At 45.0% G+C, this 27348-nt stretch overlaps 1 protein-coding gene across 1 annotated transcript in view; it reads left to right on the forward strand.

The window, feature by feature from the left end:
* The window catches only part of LOC134071480 (protein diaphanous homolog 3-like), a 234257-nt gene that overhangs the window by 39555 nt on the left and 167354 nt on the right, over positions 1 to 27348 (forward strand). Inside the window, exon 5 of the mRNA XM_062528214.1 lies at positions 25577 to 25707. Coding sequence (XP_062384198.1) covers positions 25577 to 25707 — 131 coding nt within the window. The remainder of the gene's footprint in view (positions 1 to 25576; positions 25708 to 27348) is intronic.

Raw genomic sequence — 27348 nt, forward strand, 5'->3', positions numbered from 1 at the left:
GCTTTAGGAAAATCTCTTTTTTGAATCTGGAGGCACTACTTTATTTCTGTTGCATATTTATCTTTAATTATCTGCCTATTGTAGATTGCAGTAAAATAGTGGAGCAATAATGTTAGCTGGAGTCAGTTCAGAATAAGGTTATTTCCCCAGTTCTCAGAGCTGGCTTTGCTTCCACACATTGAGCTGGTTTTCTGCCGTGTCGACGTCTATCATTGTGGCACAGCTGCGCTCCCATAAGTGAACTTTTTCTTTTTCTTTGTTTTTTTTTTATTTTTTATTTTTTTAAACCAAGGTTAAATTCTTGCATTCTCATTCTTAAGGTTAGGTTTGATGAAGGGTAAGCTCACCAACTTCTCTTTCTCTTTTTTTTTTCTCCCTCCCCGCTTCCCACATTCTCACTCTCACCCCCTTCATCTGTCATTCATTTTGATGCGGAGTCGAAGCTTTGGCATTGAAATGATTTTCGCCTGAAGAAGAAAAAAAAAAAATCTCGTTTGAATGGCTTAATATAAACGCTCCCTTCATAATGAGTAAGGGGCAAAAAATAGGTTTGTCCTGCAGCAAATGCGCCACGTTGTGGCCTCGACTCCTGTGCCGTCCTCTTTTTTGAAATAGCGGCCTTCATCACCCGGAGCACTTTACCAGAGAGAGATGGGGGCTCAGGGTGCTGACGAGGGTGCAGAGGACCAGCATGCGCTCGTTCCACAACGGATTTCATATTGAGATCCTGTGGAAACTCGACATCCTGTGGGAGCTAGACATCCACACCTGGACACGCCCCCTCACACACACACACACACACACACACACACACACACACACACACACACACACACACCACCACCACCACGCTGTCCTACTGCCATGCATATTTTCTTTCTATCTTTCTTTCTTTCTTTCTTTCTTTCTTTCTTTCTTAAGTTCTTTCTTAAGTTCTTTCTTTCATTCTTAAATTCTTTCTTTCATTCTTAAGTTCACTCTCTCTCATTCACTCACTCACCCTCATACACACACACCACCACCACCACTACCACCACTCATACTTTATCTTCACTAAACAAGACTGACAAGTGATAGACAAGGAAAATGTTGCCTATAAAAGTGGAGGAATGCGATGTCTACTCCTCACTTGTCAGTATGGATGGAGCAGGTATCTTGTGAATGGGATGATTTTTGTTGTTTCAAATCTGTGTTTAGCTGCTGCTCCTGCAGATATTATGTAATGCTTGTGTGTGGATCAACCAGTGTCCTCCGTACTCCGGTGTGTGTGTGTGTGTGTGTGTGTGTGTGTGTGTGTGTGTGTGTGTGTGTGTGTGTGTGTGTGTGTGTGTGTGTGTGTGTGTGTGTGTGTGTGTGTGTGTGTGTGTGTGTGTGTGTGTGTGTGTGTGTGTGTGTGTGTGTGTGTGTGTGTGTGTGTGTGTGTGTGTGTGTGTGTGTGTGTGTGTGTGTGTGTGTGTGTGTGTGTGTGTGTGTGTCTGTGTCTGTGACCAAGGAGGAACGGATAGTGCCACTTTAGAACTTTTAGAAAAGTGCATGCTTATGTTTGGGGTAGATTTGTGTGTGTGTGTGTGTGTGTTTTTGTCTGTGTGTTCGTACTTGTCCTTTGTGTGTGTGTGTGTGTGTTTGTGACAGACTGACAAGGGGCTGAGTAGAGTGAGTCTGATTGAGATGCAGGCAGCATTGGCCTGAGGTGAATTGATCCAGGCCCTTTGCAGGTGAAGGCCTGTAATGGATGAGAGGAGTTTAAAATGCGCTGTGATCCAGACGCCCCTGGAATATCCTATGCTCTCCTCCACACCGGCAGAATATACATAACTCTCCTGTCTCCTGTCCTGTCTGTCACACTTTGTCTTTCTTTCTTTCTTTCTTTCTTTCTTTCTTTCTTGAATTTCCCCTTGGGGATCAATAAAGTATCTATCTATCTCTATCTATCTATCTATCTATTTATCTTATTTCTTGCTCTTTCTTTTTTTCTTTCTTTCTTTCTTTCTTTCTTTCTTTCTTTCTTTCTTTCTTTCTTTCTTTCACATACACACTTTCTTTACTGTATTTGCTCTCTCTCTTTCTGGCTTACAATTTTGATATCCTTCTCCTTTTCTCTTTTTCTGCTGTGTTACTCTAAAAAATGTAAATGTCCTAAAAACTCTACCCCAGAAATTCTGCACCAATCACGTCGAAGTCCGGAATCAGTCGGTTAACATTAGTCGCAATGTCATCCAATGCCATGCAGGGATATTTTCTAATGCATGCATAGTGCCACCCCCTAACTCATAGACCCTAAATCTCTCTAGATTTGTGTCTGGATTTCCAGGCTACAAAAACGTATTACTAAGTGAAGATGATGCTTTTTTTGTTGAGTTTTCTCAATTTGGTCAAGGTTATTTTCTATAGGGTTTACATGTAGGGTTTTTACATGTATCTCCCATCCAATTATTAACCAAGTCTGATGCTGCTTTGTTCCTGAGATGGTTTGAGAAGGGCATACTCATTGTGATGTGCAATGAAAAGCTGATCAAGTTACCTTTTGAGTTACCATAAATCATACAGTCTGTGCACAGTGTGTTGTTCGGTTTTGGTTTCACAAATGGTTGTTAATATTTGACATTGACACCCAAAATATCCCTCATTTACCCATCTGTGGCACTCAGGCACTTTGTTCAATGGCAGGAATAGAGAGATGTTTTCTGAGCTCACTCACATGTGGTAGATGCAATTGACCAAGCTGTGTTTCTGATCTTTTCAAAATCAACAGTTATTAGTCATCATGCGTTTGACCATTGTCAATTTCCATGTTCCCTCTATTTAGATCATCTTTGTCCATTTCTGTTCGCTTTTGTATCTCTCTCTCTCTCTCTCTCTCTCTCTCTCTCTGTATGTCAGGTCTCTCTCTCTCTCCCTCTCTCATTCCCTCATCTCTTCCCTTCTCTTTCTTTGTGTCCTGTCTCTTTTCACTCGTCCTCCAGCCATGCTCCTCTCTCCCGTTCTGTCTACCCAAGTGTCTTCCCCTCTGAGTTGGTCTCAGCAGGAGCTGCCAGAGTGGATGAAGATGGATGCAGTTAGCAGTGTGAGCACAGATGAGAGCGTGTCAGGTGTGTGTGTGTGTGTGTGTGTGTGTGTGTGTCTGTGTGTGTCTGTGTGTGTCTGTGTGTGTCTGTGTGTGTCTGTGTGTGTGTGTGTGTGTCTGTTTGGATGTCTGTGTAGGTGTGTGTGTGTGTGTGTGTGTGTGTGTGTGTGTTTACTCAAGAGAGAAACGGGCCTCACCTCTCTTTCACCTGGTCGTCTCAATGCTTCTGTTTATCGCTCATCGCTCTCTCGTTCTCTCATTTTCTCTTGATCTCGTTCCCTTTCTGTCTCATCATCTATCTGGCCAGCAGCAGCACTCCCCTATCTGTCTCTGTCTCTTTTTCCACATGAGGTACCTCATGGACCAGACTTGTAGCTCACTTGCTCTTCCGCTTACTTGTTCAACTCGGCTTGCCTTGCCTTGCCTTACACCAGCAGTCACAACACCCATCCTCCCTGAGATCTTTGTAATGAAGATTGATTAGCTTTTCTTGTGTTTAATTTCAGTTGGCATATGATGTGCATCAATTATGGTGTAGAAAGGTGTCGTGTGTTAAAAGGTATACTTCTATGTAAACACACACCTCATAAAAATGGAGCAATGTCTGAAGGTTAATCATTCAAGCATAGTCTCTCTCTCTCTCTCACACACACACACACACACACACACACACACACACACACACAGAGACACAGAGACACACACACACACACACACACACACAAATGTTGTGGAAGTGGAAGGCTTTTTTTAAAATGTCCTTTATATGTTCCTAAAATATGGTAGCTGAATGCATTTCCTTAATTAAGCAGCAAAGTCATTCCCACTCTTTTACAGTACCTCCAAAACCACCCCTCTAACAAAACAACTATCTTGAATGATTTTTGCCCGTAACAGTTTCTCAGCATATATTTACCTTACTTTACATTTCAATCTATTTCAGTCCTCTACGAACACATGGCAGCTGATATGTGAGAAGACAGCTGATGACAAGAATCGAGAAATGACCTCCCTGAAAAGTTTTTTTTCTTTTCCTTCTTTAAATGACTCCCTCTGCCAAATTGCAGTGTGGTTTGAAGAGCCATTTCATTTTACCATGTTGTCAGTGCAGTACTTCAGTTCAGCCCCCCCAGCCCTTGTGAAAGAACATCCCAATTAGTTCCTCCTACTGTAAGACACTGAGCAGGCCTCTGACGTTCACATTGCCAGTAGGTAATTGCCCGCCTTTTGTGTGTGTGTCTGGGTAAGCTAACAAAGCTGGCTGCCTCCTCATCTCAGCTCAATTGGCCCAGTTGGAGTGTGTGTGTGTGTGTAATATTTCCTGATGGAGAGGAAGAGAGAGCAACAAAGCAAGCATGTATTGTAAATCCCCCAAGTCAACGGCACATAATTGTGGAAGAAACTTTTTTTTTTTTTTTTTTTCTAGTTCGACACGTCTTCGCTTGCTTCCCTGGGCTCATTTTTTTATTTGTCCACACTCATCTCCCCAGACTCTGGCTGCACGTCCTGGGGCTGTGATGACTCTGCCCTTGTGTTCCACGGCAAGGTCATTTAATTTTAGTGGAACCCGACGACTCGCATGCACGGAGACCCAAACACTTGCACTCATTCTGGAAATTCACTTTAAATGATACAGATATGACCGAGAAATAGAATAAAGCCTCCACAGCCAAGATAGCTTTATATATTTGTGTGTGTGTCTGTCTGTCTGTCTGTGTGTGTCTGTGTGTGTCTCTGTGTGTATGTGTGTGTCTGTGTGTGTCTGTGTGTGTCTGTGTGTGTCTGTGTGTGTGTGTGTGTGCGCACGTCCCCGCCCCGGACAGAGCGGCCACACTTCAGATGAAAAGATTGTCCTAAGCTGTAGCTGAAACTGTGTAAATGTCATCAGAGTGCGAGGTCCTGACCTACACCTGCGGCTGAGCAGCCTTTTGTTATACAGCCTGAAATGAAAAACCCAGCAGTAGACATATGAGCAAGCATGTGATCGCACACACACACACACACACACACACTCTCACACTTACACTCACACTCTCTCTCACACACACACACACACACACACAGAGACACAGCAGTAGTCAGTGTTCTTTGGCCTCTCTCTGTGCACTCATTGTGAATCTCTGGATTTTCATTTGATCACTCACAGACACCGATGGACAGAGACACACACACACACACACACACACACACACACACACACACACACACACACACACACACACACACAACGTTGGTTCAGGTCTCTGTCTGTTGTCATGAGCAGGGGCCAGTGGCCTCGACTCTTAATTCCGTGTGCCGGTGGGGTGTTGAGGGCTCTGCCGCTTGGGATCAGCCCTGGGTAATCAAAAGCGTATTTACTGGCCTTACCCTGCTGCCTCTCAGCCAAGGCGGGACCCTGAAACTCATTTGCTTTGAGGGCTGAAAAGGGTAAGGCCTGTTCACGCTGGCAAAGGACAGCAGAATGTTCTGCAGCTCAGCTCCCACACCCTTTTGAAATGCTAGGGTGATCATCCGTACTTCTCGTACGGATACACTTCTTATGATTATGTGTAGAGTGTTTGGACTGTACGAAGTTCTTACAAAGTTTTGTGGGTTTCTTTTGTGTAGTTGTGGTCGGATCATTTACCAGTTATAAACCTTGATGATTGTTACTGCAGTCACCTTAAGATCATGTGGCCTATAGTTGTGGTGAGTGCAAAATCTAGTCTCCATAGTCTTCATGGTTGGTGTTTTTTCCTTCCTTTGTTTAATTTTGGAGTGGTGGAACTGTCAGTGAAGGTAGGCTAAAGTTGGCCAAGGTTAGCTCACAGCACAGAATATGTGTGTTTGTTTCTAGTGCCATTTGTCAATGTAGTTGTACGTCTGCCTTTCTGTGAGGCTGTGCGTGCGTGTGTTTGTGTGTATGCTAGACAGAGAAGGAGAGAGAGGAATTGTGTTGTTGGTCTCTCTCTGTGTGTGTGTGTATGTATGTGTGTGTGTGTGTGTGTGTGTTGTGTTATTCTCTGTGATACAGATTCAGAAGCACCCTGCTGTTTCTCCGGTAAAATATTTACCATCATTCGTTTCCCCTCTGGCAGGCACCACAGAGGGGCATCAATTATTAGTGTGAAACCACATTAGATTATATTTCACTGTTTCTCCTTCCTTTTCTTTTGTTTATGTTTCTCTTCCCCTGTTCTACCACAACTATTTACTAGTGTTGGTGTGTGTGTGTGTGTGTGTGTGTGCTTGTGTGTAGAGAGAGAGAGAGAGAGAGAGAGAGCTGTTTGAGCGTTTTGGTGTATTTCAGAATATGTGTGTGAGATTTTTTTGTTTGTGTTTTTTTTTGTGTGTGTGTGGTTTTAGCCTTGTGCCCTGCAGAGTCAAGTGTCTGTATGTTCTCTGCTTGCCTGGAACCCTTGGTCGAACTGTGGATTCTTTGGTTACATTTCCTGTGATTAACTTCACCTTGTAGCCTGCTTGTTATTCTTGTTGGGTCTACCAGAGAGGTAACTTCGGTAAGGTCACAACAGGCACTCCACAGGCATCGCTGATCGTCTGAAAAAGAGGCGCGTGTCTCTGAAGCGCCACGCCTCAGCCAATCATATGAGTCACAGTGGGTGAACTGCCCTCTGACCCCATACTCCCTGAGCTGCAACCTCCATGGACCCCCCCCCCCCCCACACACTCCACACACACACGCACACACACTCTTCTGAAGTGATGGTTTTGTTTGCTAGTGTAGAAGCTAGAAATGTAGAAGTGGAGGCCTCCTCAGCACGCTTCCAAAATGAGCCTCCCCGCCTGTCCTTCCCTCCCTCCGCCCTCCACCACCCCCCCCCACCCCCCGTCGCTCCACCCCCCCCCCCCCCCCCCCCCCCCTACCCCCGTCTCTCCACCCCCTACCCCCTACCCCCCCCCTACCCCCGTCTCTCCATCCCCTCCCCTCCTACCCCTCCCACCCCCCCTCCCTCCGTCTCTCCACCTCACTGCCCACACGCTAAACCTAGAAACACATCACTGCTCAAGAACTTCTTTTCAAGGGTACTGTCCGTGCTGAAACACGCCTATCATTTCCGTACCCTTAGAAAGTCACCATCGTTTCTCTCTCTCTCTCTCTCTCTCTCTCTCTCTCTCTCTCTCTCTCTCACGTTCTCTCTTTCTCCTTTCTTTTTTAAATTGGGTCTTTATGAAGGGAGTCAGTCACATGGCATTCTCTGCTAATTATGCCTCTGGCAGTGACCTGCCTGAGAAGGAGGAGACAATCAGGACACCTGCGATATTAATACATGTGAGAGAGAGAGAGGGACAGAGAGGGAGAGAGAGAGGGAAGAGGAGAAAGAGAGGGAGGACGAAAGGACACGGCTGACTCGCTCACCCTTTTCAAATTGTCATTAAGAACGTTATCATAGGTGGCAGATGGAATCGGTATATCGTGATGCAACTCAACTCCTCAGTGTTTTTGTTCTCGGCTTGACCCCCCCCTCTCCCCCCGGCGTATCCCAGAGGGGAATTAAGAGCAATCCATTCACATGTTCTCCAGCGGAGGTGTAAAACCCAGAGGCTGAATCTCTGTATAATCTCTTAATGCGCACAGATAGACAGAGTCCTCAGCCACGGCACTTTGCCACTTAAAGCTCCTCTTCTCCCTCTGAAAATCGCTTCATTTCATATATTTATTTGATTTTGTTTAATCACTTGACATTTATGCTCCTTTAACTGTCTGCACACACACAGCCACACACACACACACACCCCTCCCCCCACACACGGTTGGGAAATGAGGTCTTAAATCTGTGGAAGCTTTAAGGTTGGTGAGCCTTAAGGTATTTGGTTCGGGGAGTGTCAGGTCGTGATGGAGTGCAGTAAGTGCAGATGTCACATCTCTGTGAGGATTCAATCAGATGGATAAGAGCTGAGCTTCTTAGAGTCAAATAGTAGCTCGTTTAAACTTTAGTTAATTAACCCGCCCTCTAAAGCAAAAACTTCAACATCTCCATGGAAAGAAGATGTATTTAACTTAATCTGTGATAGGATAATACTGATGCCGGATGCCCTTCCTCTTTCAAAGCAAGCCAAGGAAGCAGCCCACCTGGATCTTTATGTCTTTGTACAAGTCCTCTTAAGTATCCTCATGAAACTTTCAGATGTTTCTGCCAGGCTAATAACTCGAGACAATCATCATCATCCCAACTCCAACTTAAAATCGTAATATCCGTGTCTGCCGTCTTTGACTGGGAGAGGCGGAGCGGAAATAGTCCACCTGAGCTGAAGGCGGGCATCGCAGTGGCAAGCGACAGGTTTCATATTGTTCTCTTTGGTTCGGTAGCGGAATGGTGTCAGCGCTAGTGTAATGCTAGCATTGAACAAGCTGAGCGCTGAACAAGCTGAGCGCTGAACTTGCTTCAACTTTGAAAGTGCAACGACAGTGTATTCAATTGTCAGTTTAGGCAAACCGTTTGTGTTGCTTAGGAAGGAGATAGAACTTATCATGGTCAGAGCGTTGCGTTACGCTTAACGCTGCTGCTGCTGGCCAGTGTGATCCCCTGCCTTAGAGAGTGAGGGAATGTGATCTGACTTAAAAAAAAAAAACGACTTGGCAGGTTTTTTTCTTTCCCCCCCCCCCCCTTCTTCCTCCACCTTTTGATGAAGAAGGGAAGCACCCCTGCTGAGGCCAGATAGATTGCGTTAAAATGAACTGAAGCAAGAGGAAGGGGGCAAAACAATGGAAAGCAGCCCTCTAGAAAACTCCACGCCGCAATGTGAGGTGCACACCTGTCTTTCTAAAGCACTGGTGCCAGTTTAATGTGTGCCGCCTTCAATCTCAATCTTTATTTTCTTTTCTTCTTACCCCCCCCACCACCCCCTTCCATCTTGGATCTCGCTTGCACTCTCTGAGGCACTTTTCTCATTTGTTTTGTACGAGCACCATCAAGCTAGCGGTAAACAACCTTTAAAAAAGAGAAGGAATTAAATAAATAAAAAATGCATATTTTCTTCCCATTTCCTTTTGTGTTGTTTTTTAAAGGCTCCCTTTGATTGAATTGCAAATGCACCTCCGTTCATGTCGTTTTGGTCTCTGAATAATGTTGCCTCCAATCAGATGGGTATGCTCAGAGTGCAATTCTCATCTTAGATCTGTGCGTGTGTGCTTGTGTGTGTGTGTGTGTGTGTGCGTGTGCGTGCGTGTGTGTGTGTGTGTGTGTGTGCGCGTGTGTGTGTGTGCGTGTGTGTGTGTGCGCGTGCGTGTGTGTGCGTGTGTGTGTGGTGTGCGTTGGAGGGGCAGGGCAGGGCAATGCAGCTGTGCTTTTTGTTAAGCTCCTCACCTGAATCACACATGGCTTTTGGCCGCTGGGCAAGAGACTAAGGGATGCACAACACCTGTTGCCACAAAGCCGACCGAAAATCTAGTCACCCTCTTCACATCTCATCCCCTTTGATCCAGGGAGGAGGGGATACAGAAGAAAAGAATCTTTTGAAACCGCACAATAGCACTTTCTTGCTTGGAACATCATTAATTGGTGATAGGTGTTGTTGATTGTTAAAGACTAATTGCAGTGTGTGTGTGTGTGTGTGTGTGTGTGTGTGTGTGTGTGTGTGTGTGTGTGTGTGTGTGTGTGTGTGTGTGTGTGTGTGTGTGTGTGTGTGTGTGTGTGTGTGTGTGTGTGTGTGTGTGTGTGTGTGTGTGTGTGTGTGTGTGTGTGTGTGTGTGTGTGTGTGTGTGTGTGTGTGTGTGTGTGTGCGTGTGTGCGTTAGAGATTTGGAGTAGGGCTTTGAACATGATGGCTTTCCTCACGCTCCACAGACAGAGCCACAGGCCAATTGAGCATCCCTGCTTTAATGACGACAGACATCTGAACTAAAAACAAAAAGTGAGAACAAAAAAATGAATAAACTTATACAGAAACTTCTAAAGCTATATTTTGTCAGATCCAGACATAATTTAATGTCTGGGTCTGGCAAAAAGTGGCTACATTTGTATGTATGTCTGTGTGTGTGTGTGTAAGGGGGGGGCTACAGAACAGCAAGGCCACAATGATTTGCCCACTTTCCATTGCCAGTTTCTTTTCTTGGCCAATGGTCATGTTTGCAAGGCAATTACTTTATTAGTGAGCAGAGAGAATGGAAGTTAAAGTGTGCCTACCCTTTACAACCCCCTCCACTATTTCCTCTCTCTGCCTCTCTCTCCCTTTTTGATTTTTGCATTTGAGAGCTGGCGATAAATTCTTTATCTCGTAATTACACAGCAGGTATGGTAATGGAATGTGTGTTAATGAATCAAGCTTTGCATGGTGATGAGGTTTCAGACTGATCGCCAGCACGGCAGGGGAGCATCTGACATTACCTGCAGGGGAGAGAGGAGGCAACGCGAGCCAGGAGGAGGAGGAGGAGGAGGAGGAGGACGGAAGGGGGAGGTGGGGAGGTGGCAGGGGGGACTGAATAAAATAATGAAAGTGGTCCATTGTGGGACGATAGCCTTGAGCTGCGTTTGAGCTGCGCTTGCGGAGACCACTTGGACGTGCTGGGCACCCCTGAACACGGCCCTTCCCCACTGTTGCCATCTATGCGGCCTTGCAGAAGGAATGCTCAAAGCCTTCTTTTTTAAATGAAATAGGTCACCCTTTGTACCACCCCCCTCCAAGCACTCACACACACACACATCCTCTCAATGTATATGAACACACACACACACACATAGCAACACACACACACACACACATACATACACACACACACACTTTCCACATTTACAGTGTCCTTGTGATTTCTATAGCAAGGAGGAATTGTAGAAGAGTGCCTTTGTGGATGGGTGTGTTTGGAGGTGATGGGGGTAGCTTGGAGTTCCATGTGGTGGACAGTTCTTGCACATGTGGCCCCTTTTGTTGCTTAGAATAAGAAGCACGAGTGCTGGATGTGAGGGCAGTGGAGGAAGGGATGGGAGAGCCAGCACTGGTTCAGTGATTGGAATATATGCACCAACCTGATATCGATATCAGATATTGGTTTGGGTACTAAAATAGGTGCCAAATGGAGCCAATCTGTTACATTTACATTCTATGTTTACGTCTCAGTGCTTGTGTAACATCCTGCGTCAGCGGTGTGCCTGGACATTTTGCTAGAGGGAGAGCTATCCTTGCATCTTCCCAGCTTTAACCACTAACAGCCACCACATTCTACAGCTATTTTGCAGTTCCTACAGATCCAGTGATTTCAAGGCGTGTTAAGCATTTATAAATAATTTATAACTAGTATGGGATCCGTCTGTATAAAAGACCCAAGACCCAGAGGTGCGTTCAAATTCGCAAACATAGGCGAACGTTCGAGGTGAACATGTTTTCTTTGAACTGTTAAATTTGAACGATTTGGTGTTAACATTCCATTCTAACAGTAATCGCATTGTTGTGTTCGTCAAACTCACGTCCAGTTCCACTGTATGTTCGCAGCGCACTACCTCCTCAGACTGTTTGCGATTGTTAGCAAACATTCGCCAAAAACTCAAGGCTAACGGAATACTGTTTGCAAACGTTCGCCTACAGTATGTTCGCCTAAGTTCGGCGAACTTGAACGCACCTCAGGTATCTGTATCTGGACTTAAGAAAGTTGTAATGGTGCATCCCTATTCTCTAGCTGGATGGAGATGCTTTTGTAGGTTGAGTGGTTTGTCGTGCAGCGTCCTCCTGCTGCATTGAGAGTGATTATGAGATGCCTCAGCCTCTGCTGTTTGCGGTTCGTAGTGTGTAGTGTTCAATTCCCTCCCTTTTTCGTCAGCAAGTTAACTTGTCATTTCAGTGCCTTGCAGCATGACAGGACTGCAGATCTCAGTGCAGCCTTTAGATCACGGGTCACTTCCTTTGTACTTGAGGGCTTTGTCAGGTCAATGACAAACTTGAACACTTACACAGACCTCAAAAAATCCAAAATCCCCTTGCACAGCCAATTAAGTTGGGTCGTTGGGTGCTGGTGACTTGCAGGTTTACGATTAATAAAAAAGAAAAAAGGATCACCGCACACCATTGGACTACACTTTTAAGATTTTATTACTGAGCTACACAGACCTTTTCAGGTTTTTGAGTTGGTTGTTTGTTTAGATCACTTTAACTCCAAACTGAAATGTTGGCCTATAATAATGAGGATTTAGATGCTGTACTAAATGGTGATTGTGACAACAAGATTAGATTTGGTTCTGTTAACATTGCTCTGTGTAACTGTAGGGACCCAGGGTGTGTGTGTCTACAGGCATTCACGTAGAGAGGAATGGGGAGGCAGCAGGGTGTTCTCTGCTGGATGTTGTCTTCAGCAAGTGTGTGTGTGTGTGTGTGTGTGTATGCACGCACAGAGTGTTCAGGCCCTAAGCTGGAACATCGATCACAGGAGGCTTTACTTGCAGACATAAATAGCATCTGAATGGATTCTTGAATCCGATCGCAGTGTGGGCCACAATTAAAATGATTGATTGTTAAGTGGATTGATCATTAACTGGACTAAAACAAATACCTTACCCCTTGTGCAACACACTCTCTCACTCTCTCTCTCACTCACACACACACACACACACACACATACACTAGACAGCTGTGCACTAAACATGTCTTAATTGCTGTGGGCTGCAGGCTCTGTCTGTCTTCTCTATCTTCCTTCTCCTCCATAGCTCTTTCTCTTTCTCTCCATCTCGTTCCATCTCCTCCTCTGTCTCCCACTCAGAGCCACTCAGACCCGCACAGTCCCTCTCCCCCTCTCTTCTGACTGGTGCGATGATGTGAGCAGTGACCGTGACTGAGGGCCAGTGATGACACAGCCTCATCAAGGCAGCGGCCCAGCAGTCGGCCAGAGATCACACTGAGGGTTTCGCCAAAGAATGCTGCATGACACTGACATACAGCTGGGTGACCGTCGCGCCACATCAGTTCATAGTATGTGAGAGAGAGGGAGAGAGGGAGAGAAGGAGAGAGGGAGAGAGGGAGAGAGAGAGAGAGGGAGGAGGTGTAGCAGTAGTCCAACAGCAGAATGTTTCTCTTATGATGAGAACGCCCTGACGTTTGGTTTCCATGGTGATGCTGGCTGTAGCGACTGGCTGCAGAGGGGCTGAGCAAGAGAGTGATGGCGGAGAGTGCAGAGGAAAGAAGATTTGATTCAGTATTTTCTTTATAATACATCTATGTATAAGGTTTATTTATTATTATTATTTTGATTAGTCATTGGCCCCAGTTCCTTGCTCTCTTAATCTACATAATCTAGGTCTACTACGTCCTCTCTCGTCCTCTGCAGTCATCTGATGATTGTCTGCCGTCAGCCTTCCATCAACACTAAGAGGTCAAGACTCCTTTCATTTGTGATTCCTTGTTGGTGGAATGATTTACTTATGAGCGATGCAGATGCTTGCGTTATGTTGATGCTAGCCGTTGGATTTTCCCGACATTTGGGGGTGTTTAATCCGCTAGGTCCGGGTGATATGGCTAACAAATAATATCGCAACATTTTTAGTCTATATCTCAATATACGATATATATCTCGATATTTAGAAATTTACTCATTCGTGGATTCGTACTTTCACCCTGTGATATTCTAAATCTTATCAGTTTGATGCAATAAGCTAGGTTGAATCACTTAGTCCCACAGGTGGTTTCTATTTTGTATTTGCATTGCATTTTAAAGTGATTTTGAATTCTTGAATTTGGAAAGAGAAAAGCTTATGTCTGGAGTTAGATGTGCACATTGGTAGCCCTTCTGCCTTACTGCACGGATATCGTTGTAATTTCAAAATCCCTTGCTTTTTAGTTTTGAAAACAAATCGAAACTGCTTCCATCTTGAACAACACTAGGTTATGCTATCCTCAGACAGTAACGCTACCGCTGCTGTTGAACTGAAAGTTTACTTCTCGTCTACACCTAGACATCAGACCTTCTTCTGACTGTTCAGAATTGGTTGTTGAGTGTGCGGATGTGCGTTGTTCATGTTGTTACTGAGAGGGAGGGAGAGAGATGCGAAACGCCAAAGCAAGTGTCGCCACCTGAACTACTTGATATTTGTGATATAACACTTTAATGTATCTAATTTACAGCAAACCGTGATATATCGAGTATATTCGGTATATCGTCCATCCCTAGTATGCGCTGACACAAGATTGACAGGTCAACATTAAGCCAACAGATGAACATTAAGCAAACAGAATTGCCCAGTTATTGAGTCACGAGAGAAACTTTGTGATTTTTTGTTAGGCTCCTGTCCTATCCTTTGACACTGACTAACGTCACCAACTGGAGCTACTAAGAAACGACATAAGTGTGACTCAGGGGCTGTAGTTCCAACCACCAAACGTTCCGCCCTGTGATTGAGAGTTTGACTTACTTTCTCCAGGAACAAGAAATCCAAGAACCACGGTTCTAGCTACGAAGATGGAAATTAAGGGCTCTTCACACCAAGAACGATATCTATAACTGTAATGATAAAAGTCCACACTGACCAACGATAAGCAAAGTCTCCCTATGTTAATAAATGTTATGCCTAAAATTTGATAGCTTCTATTAGCTTTTTATCGTTCTCCAAATTGGTCTGAAAGTGAACGATATCAGTCTTGATGTTGCTATCGTTATAGTTTATGTATGAACGTCATCATTCATATTAACAAAAATGATATTTGTTTATAGTTATCATTATAGTTATCGCTCTTGGTGTGAACAGCCAGCTACACTTTCTAGAAACACACCCCAGAACCGTCTTTCTTAATTTGCATAACCTGTGTCTGATTGGCTGCCACTTGCGCTGCCACGGGTTTGTGTAGCAAAGTCTCAAATTTTTGACTGAGCCGACAGAGGCAAAAGCAGTGCAGTGCAACCATGATGCGCTTCGGACCTAAGCACATGTAAAGTGAATGAGAAGCATCTCTGTCAACGCATTCAGTGGAAGCATCTAAAAGCACCATTAATGCTCTTTGTTCTACCAATATTTTTTTGATCGTCAAAAATATGTCTATATTTCTTATCTGTTCATATTGTTTCTTACTAAGTCATTCTTGTAGTCATGGTTTGTAAGTTTATGGTTATTATTCCGTTTAGTTCTATTTATTCTATTGCTAATATCAGTATGATAGCTAAACTACTTTACTTCAAGCTGTTCATTTTAGAAAATGTCTTTGATGGGCTGTCCTCTATTCTGGCATCACAATTCCGAGAGGTTGAATGTGAATGGTCATGGAGGAGTCCTTATTCTAATGGTTTTTGAATAGCAATCACTGGGAAAGTAGTGAATGATATTATATTACATTACATTGCATTGGGATTAAAGCAAGTGAACGATGAATAGCATGATGAATAACATGAGGAATAACTAGGACACACTTAGGAGGTTTTTAAGGAACTCAACAAAAGTGAAAATGAAAATCATATGTTTCCTGGTGATTCCTCCTGCACTATCCAGCATGCATGCTTTGCAGAATACATCAATGTACTCGTATTTACTTCTGTCCTTCAAACACTGTGTGCCAGTGCGAGGGTTATTGAATTTGGTACATGTAAGATTTCTTTCTGTACCTGACCTCATTTCAACAGTTGTCTAAGGATGGTAGGCCTTCAGTTGTAATGAGTCATGGCTGGGCAGTCTTTGATATCAAGATAGCTTGAAAATTGTCTCTTGTTAACCTTCTCAGCTGTGACCACCACAGTGGTGTAGCTGTGAGGACCTCTCTGATTGGTACTCCATGTATGCGGGATTGTGTTTGGATAAAGAATGGAAACTTATGAATGCGTGTTGTGCGACAGGTGGCAACTTGCAAGTGTGTATTCTGTGACAGAATGTTTTGTGTGTGTGTGTGTTTGGAATGTGTGTGGTGTAATGTGTGTGCATATGTGTATTTTGTGTGTGTGTGTGTGTGTGTGTGTGTGTGTGTGTGTGTGTGTGTGTGTGTGTGTGTGTGTGTGTGTGTGTGTGTGTGTGTGTGTGTGTGTGTGTGTGTGTGTGTGTGTGTGTGTGTGTGTGTGTGTGTGTGTGTGTGTGTGTGTGTGTGAGAGAGAGAGAGAGAGAGACACACACCACTCAGTGTGTGTCCTCTCCTCTGGAACTTTGGATGCTCTGAATGGGAAGCTCTCACCTGCAGTGCCAACTGCTACCTCTAGATGGTGCAAAAGGGCTTCAGTACTAGCAGGTTTTGAGTTGTCATGCAGGTCCATTTGAAGTCTGTTCACCACACACACACACACACACACACACACACACAGACACACACACAGAGAGACACACACACAAACACACACAGACACACAGTGCTCTCTCCCGCTCTCCTACTCTCTGTAGCATATCTCTGTCCAGCCCATGCTTCTCAGTTGGGCAGGTTGTAGTGGATGCGTTGTACTGCTCTCTGTTATACCATGTGCTCTGTGTCCAGAGTTGAGTGGCAGTGATGTTTGTCAGGGATGATTTGGGGTTGTGGTGTTGGTTGAAGGGGAGTTGCCTTGCTGTCTGACTTGGCAGTGAGGCTGGTGGTTATGTTTGTCAGGGAAGGCTTCTGGAGGATAAGGGAGTTCTGTAGTGCATTGTCTGACCTGTGCCAGCGGAAGCTCTCAGACCTTATTCGCTGCCACCTGCTGTCTTTCCATCACTTATCCCATATAGCCTGCCCCGTCATCTTCCTCTCCTCTCCTCTCCTTCATCATCTCCTCTCGTGTCCCATGCAGGATAACTTTACTGTAGTATGGAATTTCACTTTTGCGGTTACACTGACTGACTGAACTTTTGAGTACTGGTCGTGGCATCCTGTCCAAGGCATATGTGCTGTAGAGGGATGTGTGCTGCAGAGAGGCTTATGGTTTGGATGTAGGGGAAGAGTTGAGTGTTTTTTTTATGTGACTTAACCTACCAGTGCAGGTGAAAACATTGCTCTCCTTCTTTTTTTTTTTTTGGAAGTTCAGAGTGATCGTGAAGCCCAATAATGAGAATTTTAGGCCACACTCTGCTCCCAGTCACGCACACACGCACACCCACGTACCCTCGCACAGTCACTAATTAAAACTTTTTCAGATCGTGCAGTTATGACCTCACCTCCTCCTCGTCCTCCCATGGAAAAAAGTTGCAAATTCATGATTTTGCCCTCTGTTCAGTCTTACTCCTCTATTGTTCTCCCTCTCTCTCTCTCTCTCTCTCTCTTGCTCTCCCTCTCCCCCCCCTCTCTCTCTCTCCCCCTCTCTCTCTCTCTCTCTTCCTCTCCCCCCCCTCTCTCTCTCTCTCTTTCTCTCTTTCTCCCTCTCCCTCTCTTACGCATTGCAATCCATCTCTCTGTCTGTCTGCCTGTTGAAGGTCAGCAGTGTCTGCTTCTATTTTGGAAATGGAGATTGTGAAACTAATGGGGTTGTTTTCCCCTCTGCTTGCGAGCAGGCTGTCTTTAATTGAAAATAGATCAGAGAATAACAGGGGATCGGACACGATAAAAGGCCTCGGCCAAGGGAGGGGTGGGGGGCAGATAAGAGTCTCCTCAACGCACTGTAGTACGATGCGCAAGCAGGATGAGACTGCAAGAGAAGAATGGAGGTGTTTCGGAGGACCGTAGAGAGTGGACGGTTTTTGGTTTTTGGACAGATTGGAGAAATTACAGCTGGTCAAGTGACCTCATTTCACAGTGGGGGTACAGCGAGGGGCAATAGCCTAGACACCAGGTCACCAAGGACCTCAAGAATTCTGTTGAAAAAGCTATTATTTGATAGCGTTTCTGTAATGTGGTGCAGTGTTTTTTAAATGGATTTTTTTAGCTTGCCTTAAAGTGGCATTGTGTTATTACATAGCCTATAGTGTGTATTGTACTACTACTGCAATAGTAATAATTCTAACAACTGTACCACAGCAGCTCATTAACACTTCACTACAGTTGGCCTGCTTGCTGCACTTTAGAGAACACTTTTGTGGATTGCAGTTGTAAGATGGGACACATTGGCTCCTCTAATTGAAGTACCTGATGAGAAACTGAATATATATATATATATACCAGATCTGTTTGCGAGTCTTGTAGTTGTGAATATAGTAGTCAAAATTGATTATTTGGAATAGATCATTTTTCAAATTATTCATATTACTATGGTTTTTGTATTTTTTTGTAATTTTTTTTTTTTACCATTTTTAACTTTCATATCAGTATCCACCACAGATAAAAAAAAAAAAAACAGTTGCATTTAACAATCTTTTTCCACAAAGCTTCCCTGAGAGAAAAAAGATACGTTCAGCAGTGTGTACTGCTAAGAGAGACAGAGAGAGAGAGAGCGAGAGCGAGACACTCAGCCTTATGTGGTCTTGTGTCGTGGGCCCCGAGCTCTTAATTATATCAGTGTGCTGAAAGGCTGGTAGCAGCAGCGCTGCTGCTCTCATTTGCATCCTGCATTAAGCCTGGCCTTTATGGAGACGTGCGCCTGATGGGCACACAGAGATGCGGCCACTCTCTGTTTTTTTTATTTTTTTATTTTTTTATTTTACACTCCTTTCTCGCTTTCTTTTGCCTCAGTCACTTAAGTGTACCTCTGAAGAGCTGAAAGAGTGTGAGTTTGTGTGTGTGTGTGTGTGTGTGTGTGTGTGTGTGTGTGTGTGTGTGTGTGGGTAGAGAGAAAGAGAGAGAGAATGGGTAACAGTGTGTGTGCTGTTTTTCAGGGATGCATTGCTCAAGCTTTTAGAAACTAATGCAGTACCCCCCCACCCCCCCACACCCTCTACTGAAGGAATAACAGTAAATGGATTAAAGGAATACGATTGTGTGTAAGCTGAAAATAGTGTTTGTGTGTGTCCTGGATGACCGCATGCTAAACCTTTCCAACGCTAGACAAACATGACCACTCACATTAGTCCAGGTGGATCTCATGAAGGCTCCTACTTTAGCGCTGTCTTTGGAGTTTACTTTTCACTCGAACAGTGTCTTTTGAGATTACTTTTTACTCTGTATTTTCAGTAAATGGAACTACATCCACGTTTATATAATACTGTAGGTGGCACCCAACAGTGTTCTTCCGAGGGTCTGGAAGGATGTTGAAAAGTTGTTTGAGCATGTGTCTTTACTCTCGGGCATCAGATCCTAAATGAAGGATTTTGGAACATAGAGATAGATAGATAGAGAGAGAGAGAGAACAATTGGACTGCTAGAGTTAGAAATCCTGTGTTGTGTACTTGAAGTTTGAGGACGCGCAGCATGTGTGCTCATGAAGGAAGGTGAACTTGACCCACGACCTCCGAAATCCACCTGAGTATCTATGGCAACAGCCATATGAGAGGTAACCGTTGAGAGACACTTCAGAGAGCGCCACTTCAAAAAGTGTGTCGGAAAGTGGCCAAAGCCATAATGAAGTCTTGGAACACACACACACACACACACACACACACACACACACACACACACACACACACACACACACACACACAAAAACACACACACACACAAAAACACACACACACACACACAAAAACACACACACACAAAAGCACACACACACAAAAACACACACAAAAACACACAAACACACACACACACACACACACACACACACACACACACACACACACACACACACACACACACACACACACACACACACACACACACACACACACACACACACAACACCAAACACACACACACACTCATTTTGGTCCAGAAGTCTCAGTAAGTCTGACCCTCTATTTAAACTTTGGAGCTGTAGCACCTCTCCCACTGCTGCTGTCTCACAAAGCTGGCACCAAACATGTGTGTAATCAAGAATGAAAGCTTGCTTCCGGCCTGCCATGTGCGTCTGTGGAGATGAGGCTTTGCCAGGAAAAGACCCCCTCATTAAAACCCACCCCACAGACGGCGCCTGTTTAGTATATGCTTTAATGTAATTTCCTCCATAATTTATGTATTTCTGGTTGTTTTGAGCGCGTGTGTAGGTGGGTTAATGAGAGCTTGGCTGCTCCTGAGTTGGATGGGAGAACCTGGGGGAGATCTGGGGAGAGGCGTTAGTCTGGAGCTGCTTTTTGGGCTGGACGCCACCAGCTCGCCAGCACAGTCCCGCCGAGGAGGATGTTGGCGTGCGTGCGTGCGTGCGTGCGTGCGTGCGTGCGTGCGTGCGTGCGTGCGTGCGTGCGTGCGTGCGTGCGTGCGTGCGTACGTACGTACGTACTGTACGTGTGTTTGCGCGCGCTAGACAACGTACGCACACACACACACTCACTCACTCCGCTCACACAGCCCTGCTGAGAAGCATGTGTTGGAGTGTGTGTGTCTGTGCGTGCGTGTGCGTGCGCGCGCGCGTGTCTTTTGTTTATTTATGTCAGAAGTTAATCCCGCTCCGTGGGGGACCCGTGATTTCCAAGAGCTGCTTCAGCAGGGGACGCAGGCACACACTTGTAATCGGATGCTTTGGCCATTTGGAGCCCGTTGCTGTGAGACAAGGGAGGTGATGGTCAGACCACTGGCCCCCAGAACGTGCGCTGTTGTCTGGCCTGGGAAAGACACGGCCCACACTGGCCTCCACAAAACCAGGCCTTTGAACTGGTGGAAATGTTTTAGTGCTTTGCCAAGTCCCAAATCCATGGCGACTGACTGGGGGGGGGGGGGGGGGGTGCTTCTTTTTACTGGACATTGTGTGGCTTAATGCTTTCTCGTTCATGATAGAAACTCATTTATCACAATGTCCTGCATCTCATAAACACACCCAGTCCGGTACGACAGGTTCAGAAAGGAAAAGCGCACTTGGTTGTCCGTAAAAACACCCAAGCCAGGCCGTTCACAGGATGTGCTTATGCTCTTTTCCTTTCTGCTCTTCCCTCATGGTGGGTCACAAGGGCAATGGAGATAATCTGGCATTTGGTCGGCATGGGCTCATCCATGGGCTCATCCTTATCCATTCCTAAGAGTGCCTGACATTTAGTATGCAACATGCTGTATGCTCTCTGTGTTTATGATCAGAGACATTATAGACCTTTTCAAGTAGAAAAACAAAAACAATGCTTGAACGTTCTATTTTGTTCGCAAAACTACTTGCATGAAGCTCCATTACACCGTGTCCTAACTGCAAGCGACATGACCGAATGCGTGCAACAAAATCAGTTCCATCTCTGTATTTTCAATTGGAATGTCCTGACTGAATGCGATGCGACCGAACGCGACAAGTTGCTTTGCTACGCGACTTCTTCAACCCTGTTTTGTCGCTCTGTCCGTTTCTATTTTAGTCGCGTCACGTCGCCTTGACATTAACTTCTTCACAACGTAACAAAGGTTCATTAAAGAATGTTAACGGATACAATGTGGACACAAACTATCCGGTGCAACGCGACAGTCGCGCAGTCGCTTGCAATTAGGACACGGTGTTAGAAACATATGGAACGTTAAAGCGGAAACCTTGTGGGAACAACTATGATGCTGATAGTGGAACTCTCTTGAAACGGTCTACTGAAAGCAGTAGGGAGAGCAGACTGTGTTTGTGTGAGAGAGAGAGATGGGCTGAGTAAGTGGATGTAGACTCTCCCAGTAAGGGGGAAACAAACCGCGATAGATACATAAATATGAGAGGGTTGCATGGTTCTGACAGGTAGGGGATTTCCAAAGCAAACGTGTGCATGTATGCTGTTGCGCAAGCGAGGCTGCCGAAGGCGAGATGAAAAGCAGGCTAAAGCCGAGGGGGTTTTCTGGGGGTTCTCGCCTGTGGAGAGGAGATGTGTGCTGAGGGAGAGCGGCGTTTCTCCTGGATTTTGCCGCTTGCGAAAAAGCCCCGGGCTGAAAAGCTGAAGGTCCGGTTAGCTCTCGCTCGCTTCTCCACCACTGGAGGGTTTCGCCCTTGCTTGCTGCATGTTCGATCGGTCAACAGAATCAGAAACGGGAAGATTTTTCATGAATGTCCAGTTTTACCAAAACATGAGGAATGAATTGGAAATGTTAAGCCTTGAAATGATACAAGCAAACAGTGAAATTGTTGGTAAAAAATTGTTGGTTTTCTGGACTTTCTATTTCTTTTATTTTCCACTTCATACTTTACACATTGCCCCCCTTATCCGTGTTCTCTCCCTTCTCTCTCTCCTTATTCTTTGTGTGTGTGTGTGTGTGTGTGTGTGTGTGTGTGTGTGTGTGTGTGTGTGTGTGTGTGTGTGTGTGTGTGTGTGTGTGTGTGTGTGTGTGTGTGTGTGTGTGTGTGTGTGTGTGTGTGTGTGTGTGTGTGTGTGTGTGTGTGTGCCTGGCTTCTGTGGGCTGATGTAATTGGCTTGTTGTGAGTGAGGAAGGGGCTGGCTGCTCTGTGGCCTGATCCCATTCATAACCCTGGGCATGCTCTAGGATATTTATCTAATGACTCCTCTCCGAATGCAACCCACTGGGACACTCACACACCTGCAGACACTTGCCACATTTAACATCTACATTCCTCTTTCATCTGCCTATCTCTCTCTCTCTCTCTCTCTCTCTCTCTCTCTCTCTGTCTGTCCCTCAACTCTCTCAGTTTTCCTCTTTAGTTCCTTCTCTCTTTTCCCCTCTCTTCCTGTTCCTCCCCTCGCTCTCTGTCTCGTCCTCTCCCTACTCCGCTTCTGGATCAACCGGTGTTTTGCTGGCAAACGTGGTCCCTTTTGAATTAGCAAAGCGAGAGTAAGCTCTTCATTTTCAGTTATTTCTCTTTTTGTTCCAGCACTTTAATTGGGCCCCAATGTAGGGGGGAGTCTCTGAGATGTAGACTGAATATAAACGGGTGTGATAAATTCAGCTCGCTCTCCTGTAATGGCATGTATACCTTGCGATGGGTTCCACATTAGATGAACAGTGTGTGTTTGCTATTTGTGTGGTATGGCCGTGTAGAGTAGTCCTATGTGTCACTAATGACTAGGTGGCAGCCTTATATCTGTATTTTTTCTGTATTCTATATTTGTCTATGATGTCTGCTTTCAGACAGCAATGAAACAATGTTTCCAGCAAAGAAAAGCAGACATAATGACAAGAAAATTGGCTAAATACGAGTTATTAAATAACCGATTCACTGACACAAAAGAAAAAAAGGAAAAAGAAAAAGAAAAAAAAACACTGCTATATTTTATTCCACAAGGGACCCAAGACCATCGCTGCCTGCATGTTTTGAGAGAGTTAGTGGCTCTGACCCCATGAGAGCTACGTCATGTTTGAACATGCAGGGCGGGGACAGCTAGGAAGAGCAGATTGGGGGGGCAGGAGGGCGGGGAGTGAGGGGAGAACACATCAGTGCAGGTGTGTGTGCAAGTGTGTGTGTGTGCAGAATCAGATATAGTATATGGAACACTTACATCTGCCTCTATATCGCCTCTGGCCACGCCACCGGTCACTGCTGACAAATGGCTTGGAGGGCTGATGGGGGAACTGTCGGGTGTGGGTGTGTGTGTGTGTGTGTGTGTGTGTGTGTGTCAACAAGGTGGTTTTGTACATCAAGAGCCCCATGCTGCTCATGTTCACCTACTGAAGTTTATTGAGTCAGCCATCCCAACACACCTGATCCCCATCTCACACACACACACACACACACACACACACACACACACACACACACACACACTCTCTCAGTCTCTTACTCCTACCCACCTCCCTCCCTCTCTCCTGTGTTGTGTTAAAAGACACTCCCTGATGTCCATCCCATTTATATGCACACTTTCCCCACAAAATCTCTCTCTTTCTCTCTCTCTCTGACTCTGACTCACATTCAGTAGTGTAGTGCATATTTGTAGTGCATATGGCCGTAGTTCTTCAGTTCTTATAACTATTAGCTCCTACTTCATGTTGATTGGTCAAGCAAAGTAGCCAACTTAACCAATGCAGAAGAAGCATAATTTTTTTTTTTTAAAAAACTGTGTAAATCTTTCAGTTTCTTTTTAAAATGTGCTCCATGTAAAAACTGGACAAGGAGGTTAAAACCTCAGAACCTCATCTCTCAGTGCCTACTGATGCCTTGAGCTTCTAGTTTGGAACCCTGAGTACTTATTAGAACTGTTTAGCTCGAACACGTCTAATATCTCCTGGCCTTGGCCTCCTGCTTGTCTCATCCTTTTAAGTTCTCCTTTCACGAGTTTGTTACAGCAGGAGAAATGGAGCCGAAGTCCTCAGGTGGTGTGAGATTGACTCACTTCAGAGACCTCAGTGCACTCTTATTTCACACTCTCTCTCTCTCTCTCTCCCTATCCTCTCTCTCTCTCTCTCTCTCTCTCTCTCTCTCTCTCTCTCTCTCTCTCTCTACACAGTCCCCTTTTCTTTTTACCTCATGGGCATTGGCGGCTGAGGTCCCAGTGACCACAGCAATAATTGCCCTCATTTTTCTGAAGTAAAGTCCAGATAAACCCGTCTGCCGCCATCATCTCTCCCTGGCTACCACTCTGTTGGCAGCAGGTGATTCCGAGAGAAACACAGAGTTGAGTTTTTTTTCCTTTTTTTTTTTGCTGGGTCAAGATGTGTCAAGAGAAACAATTCACCAGTGTCACAGCCGCTTTCTCTGAGCAGACTGAGCTCAGTGGCGGGACGGGCAAAGCAACAAAAATGTCTTACTGAAATACAACACATCCCTTGACCAATCAAGAAGCAAACGCAGGCTCTAGGCTGCGGTCAGACATGCCCACTGGCTCCACAGTGTGCTCATTGTTCTTTAGGGAGCCTGGATATCGCCCGGGCGTAATTAAAGTTAGTTATGCCGAGTTTAAATGCCACTTTGTAAAGTCATTAATTCATTAGGCGGCAAGTCTTGCCGAACACAAAACCAATTTACGAGGCGCTAAGAGGCACAGGGAATCTTCCGCGTTGGGATTCTGAACGCGTACAACTTTTCCATTATCTGCACTGTCTGTTTGCGGATGCCAGCGAAAATAAATACAATTTAAAAATCAGTGCAAGCTGTTCTGTTTTTATTAAAAGGGGGGAGTAAAAGTATGTCTGACTTGTTCAATGAAATGTGAGAGACTTTTTGAGGACATTGTCAGAAAGAGGACAGTTTCTTTAAGGTTAATGTTTTTTTCTGTTTGTTTGTATGTTTTAACAAACAAAACAAAACAAATATGATATTAGACCGTGCCGAATTAACTGTGTTTGGGAATCTCTTTGAATGTTCATATTTGGCCAATCTAAAAAGCACTATATTTCGTTGTGCAACATCATTTGTCTCTAGACAGTCTAAATGGATGTGGCTGGTGGTGTTTAAGAATTCCGCTTCTGTTTGACGTCTGCGGCGCTTCACATCAGAAATGTCAGAAGTTTTTAATGAGGGTGAGGTTTTTAATCAAGCGGAGGGATTTCTCATGCCGTTTGCCTAATGAGGCCACATGATGATACGGAGCCTTACAGTCAGAGATTGGACAAACATTACAGCTGCCAATCAAGTCTCATCCCATGTTTACGCAGCACCGACTGAAGTATGGGTGCATTATACCTTAGATTGTATCTCTGTGTGGGTTTGATTGGCTTTTTATGTTAATATGTTTTTCTTTCTCACTCTTGTCTGTCCATCTCTCTTTCTTTCTTTATTTCTTTCTCTCTGTCTGTCCATCTCTCTCTCTCTCTCTCTCTATCTTTCTTTCTTTTACCCGCTGTCTTTCTCCTACAGGGCAGTCTGAGGAGCAGTCATCAGATTTCTCCCCAGGAGTTCCTGAGCGAGCTGAAGGCTGGAGTTGTAGATGAGCGCCTTTTTGCCTGCCTAGACTCTCTCAGGGTCTCCCTCACCAGCAACCCTGTCAGGTAGGAGACTCGCCATTGCATGCACGCTGAGGGGCTACCATCCAACACTTTGCGCGCACACACACACACACACACACACACACACACACACACACACACACACCTTCTTCCATCACTGACACACACATTCTTCCATCACTGACACAGAGTTGAGCGTCTATCTGGTTTTATTAATCAAGTCACAATGTACATATTGTGCACTGTTGCATATGCTCAAACTTGTAAGCTCTCCATCTGTAGCTGTTTAAGCAAAAGTATTTATGCTTGCTCTTCCCTACATCTACTACTCTATTTAGTTATGTGGTTTACCTGTCTCGCTCTCCTGGTGTTCCGATCAAACCACGCCATTTTTTTCTGACCTCTGACCCCTCACACTGATGATGTGAATGCTTGTGGCGGTGTCACGATCCACCCCCGGCCCAGCTGCCCGCAACTGCGGGGACAGCACTGCATGCTGGGAAACATAAATATGTAGCGCTCGTCCTGCTGTGGCTGCCCTTCCGAGTCTCTCTCTCTCGCTTTCTCTCACCCCTTTGCTTCATCTAGCACGCTCCCTCCCTCGCTCTCTCTCTCTACTCACTTTTTATTCTGCCTTTCTTCCTTGCAGCCTCTTTGTCCCACTCTTTTTGCCTCCCGCCTATGAAAAATGTCCCCACTGTGTATGACATTCATGTACACAAAAACAGACACATACACTCATTTGCAACACACACACACACACACACACACACGCACAAAATCCTGTGGTCCCCCACTGCTCTCAGTGTGAGTTGCTTTTAAAACACTAACTGTTAGATAAAGGCCACTGAAGCCAATAAAGAGAACAACTCTGAAAACTGTTTTAATAATTCAGAAGCATATTTTTGAGTCTGTACCTCCTGGTGAGGCAGTAATCTGTGTTTGCCTCACAGTGCACCACAGTGTGTCTTCAGTGTTATGTCTTTAGTTAATATTGTGCAAGTGGAGGGGACAGTTGCACTATGTCTTTTTGTATCTGCTCTCATTAAGGATTAAAGGTATATATGTAACATATGTATTTAAAGGTATATTATAGCAGTTTCAGGTCTTTTAGGCGACTGTAGAGCTCCCCCTAGTGTTGCAATATATTTAATATTTTACTCTGCCGTTGTAAAAAGCCTACTTCTCGTGGCTTGTTCTTGAAGTTGCATGGCTGGCTCTCTTGTTAGCCACTCGCTACGGCTATGCTGTATGGCTATGTTAGGTGAACAACTCTCCTATTAAGTTCGTTTTCCATCAAATTGGCTTCGTAAAGTTATGTAAAGGTGATATTATGGTGAAAATCTTGCAGTTTGGGGCCAGCGTTGGAAGAAAGAGGATAGAACCATTTGAATTGTGTATTTTCAAAGTCTGCCGGCCATCTTGCGGATCCCATACCCCACCTTTAATTTGAGATGACAGAGAGAAGTGAAGAAAGAAAGACTGTTTAAACATCCTCTGAGTCTGGTTAGTCTGACACTGGTGAAATTCGCAGAACCTACTTTACAGCTGTTTTCATTGGCAAAGCTAATCTGTCAAGGCTCTCTCTCAATCTCGCTGCATACATATCCACCCAGACCTCGTGCCTGACAACAGTCTCCGCTCACACACATACGCACACACACATGCATACACTTTTCCTCC

The sequence above is a fragment of the Sardina pilchardus genome, chromosome 23, assembly GCF_963854185.1.
Source record: "Sardina pilchardus chromosome 23, fSarPil1.1, whole genome shotgun sequence".
Classification (NCBI taxonomy): domain Eukaryota; kingdom Metazoa; phylum Chordata; class Actinopteri; order Clupeiformes; family Clupeidae; genus Sardina; species Sardina pilchardus.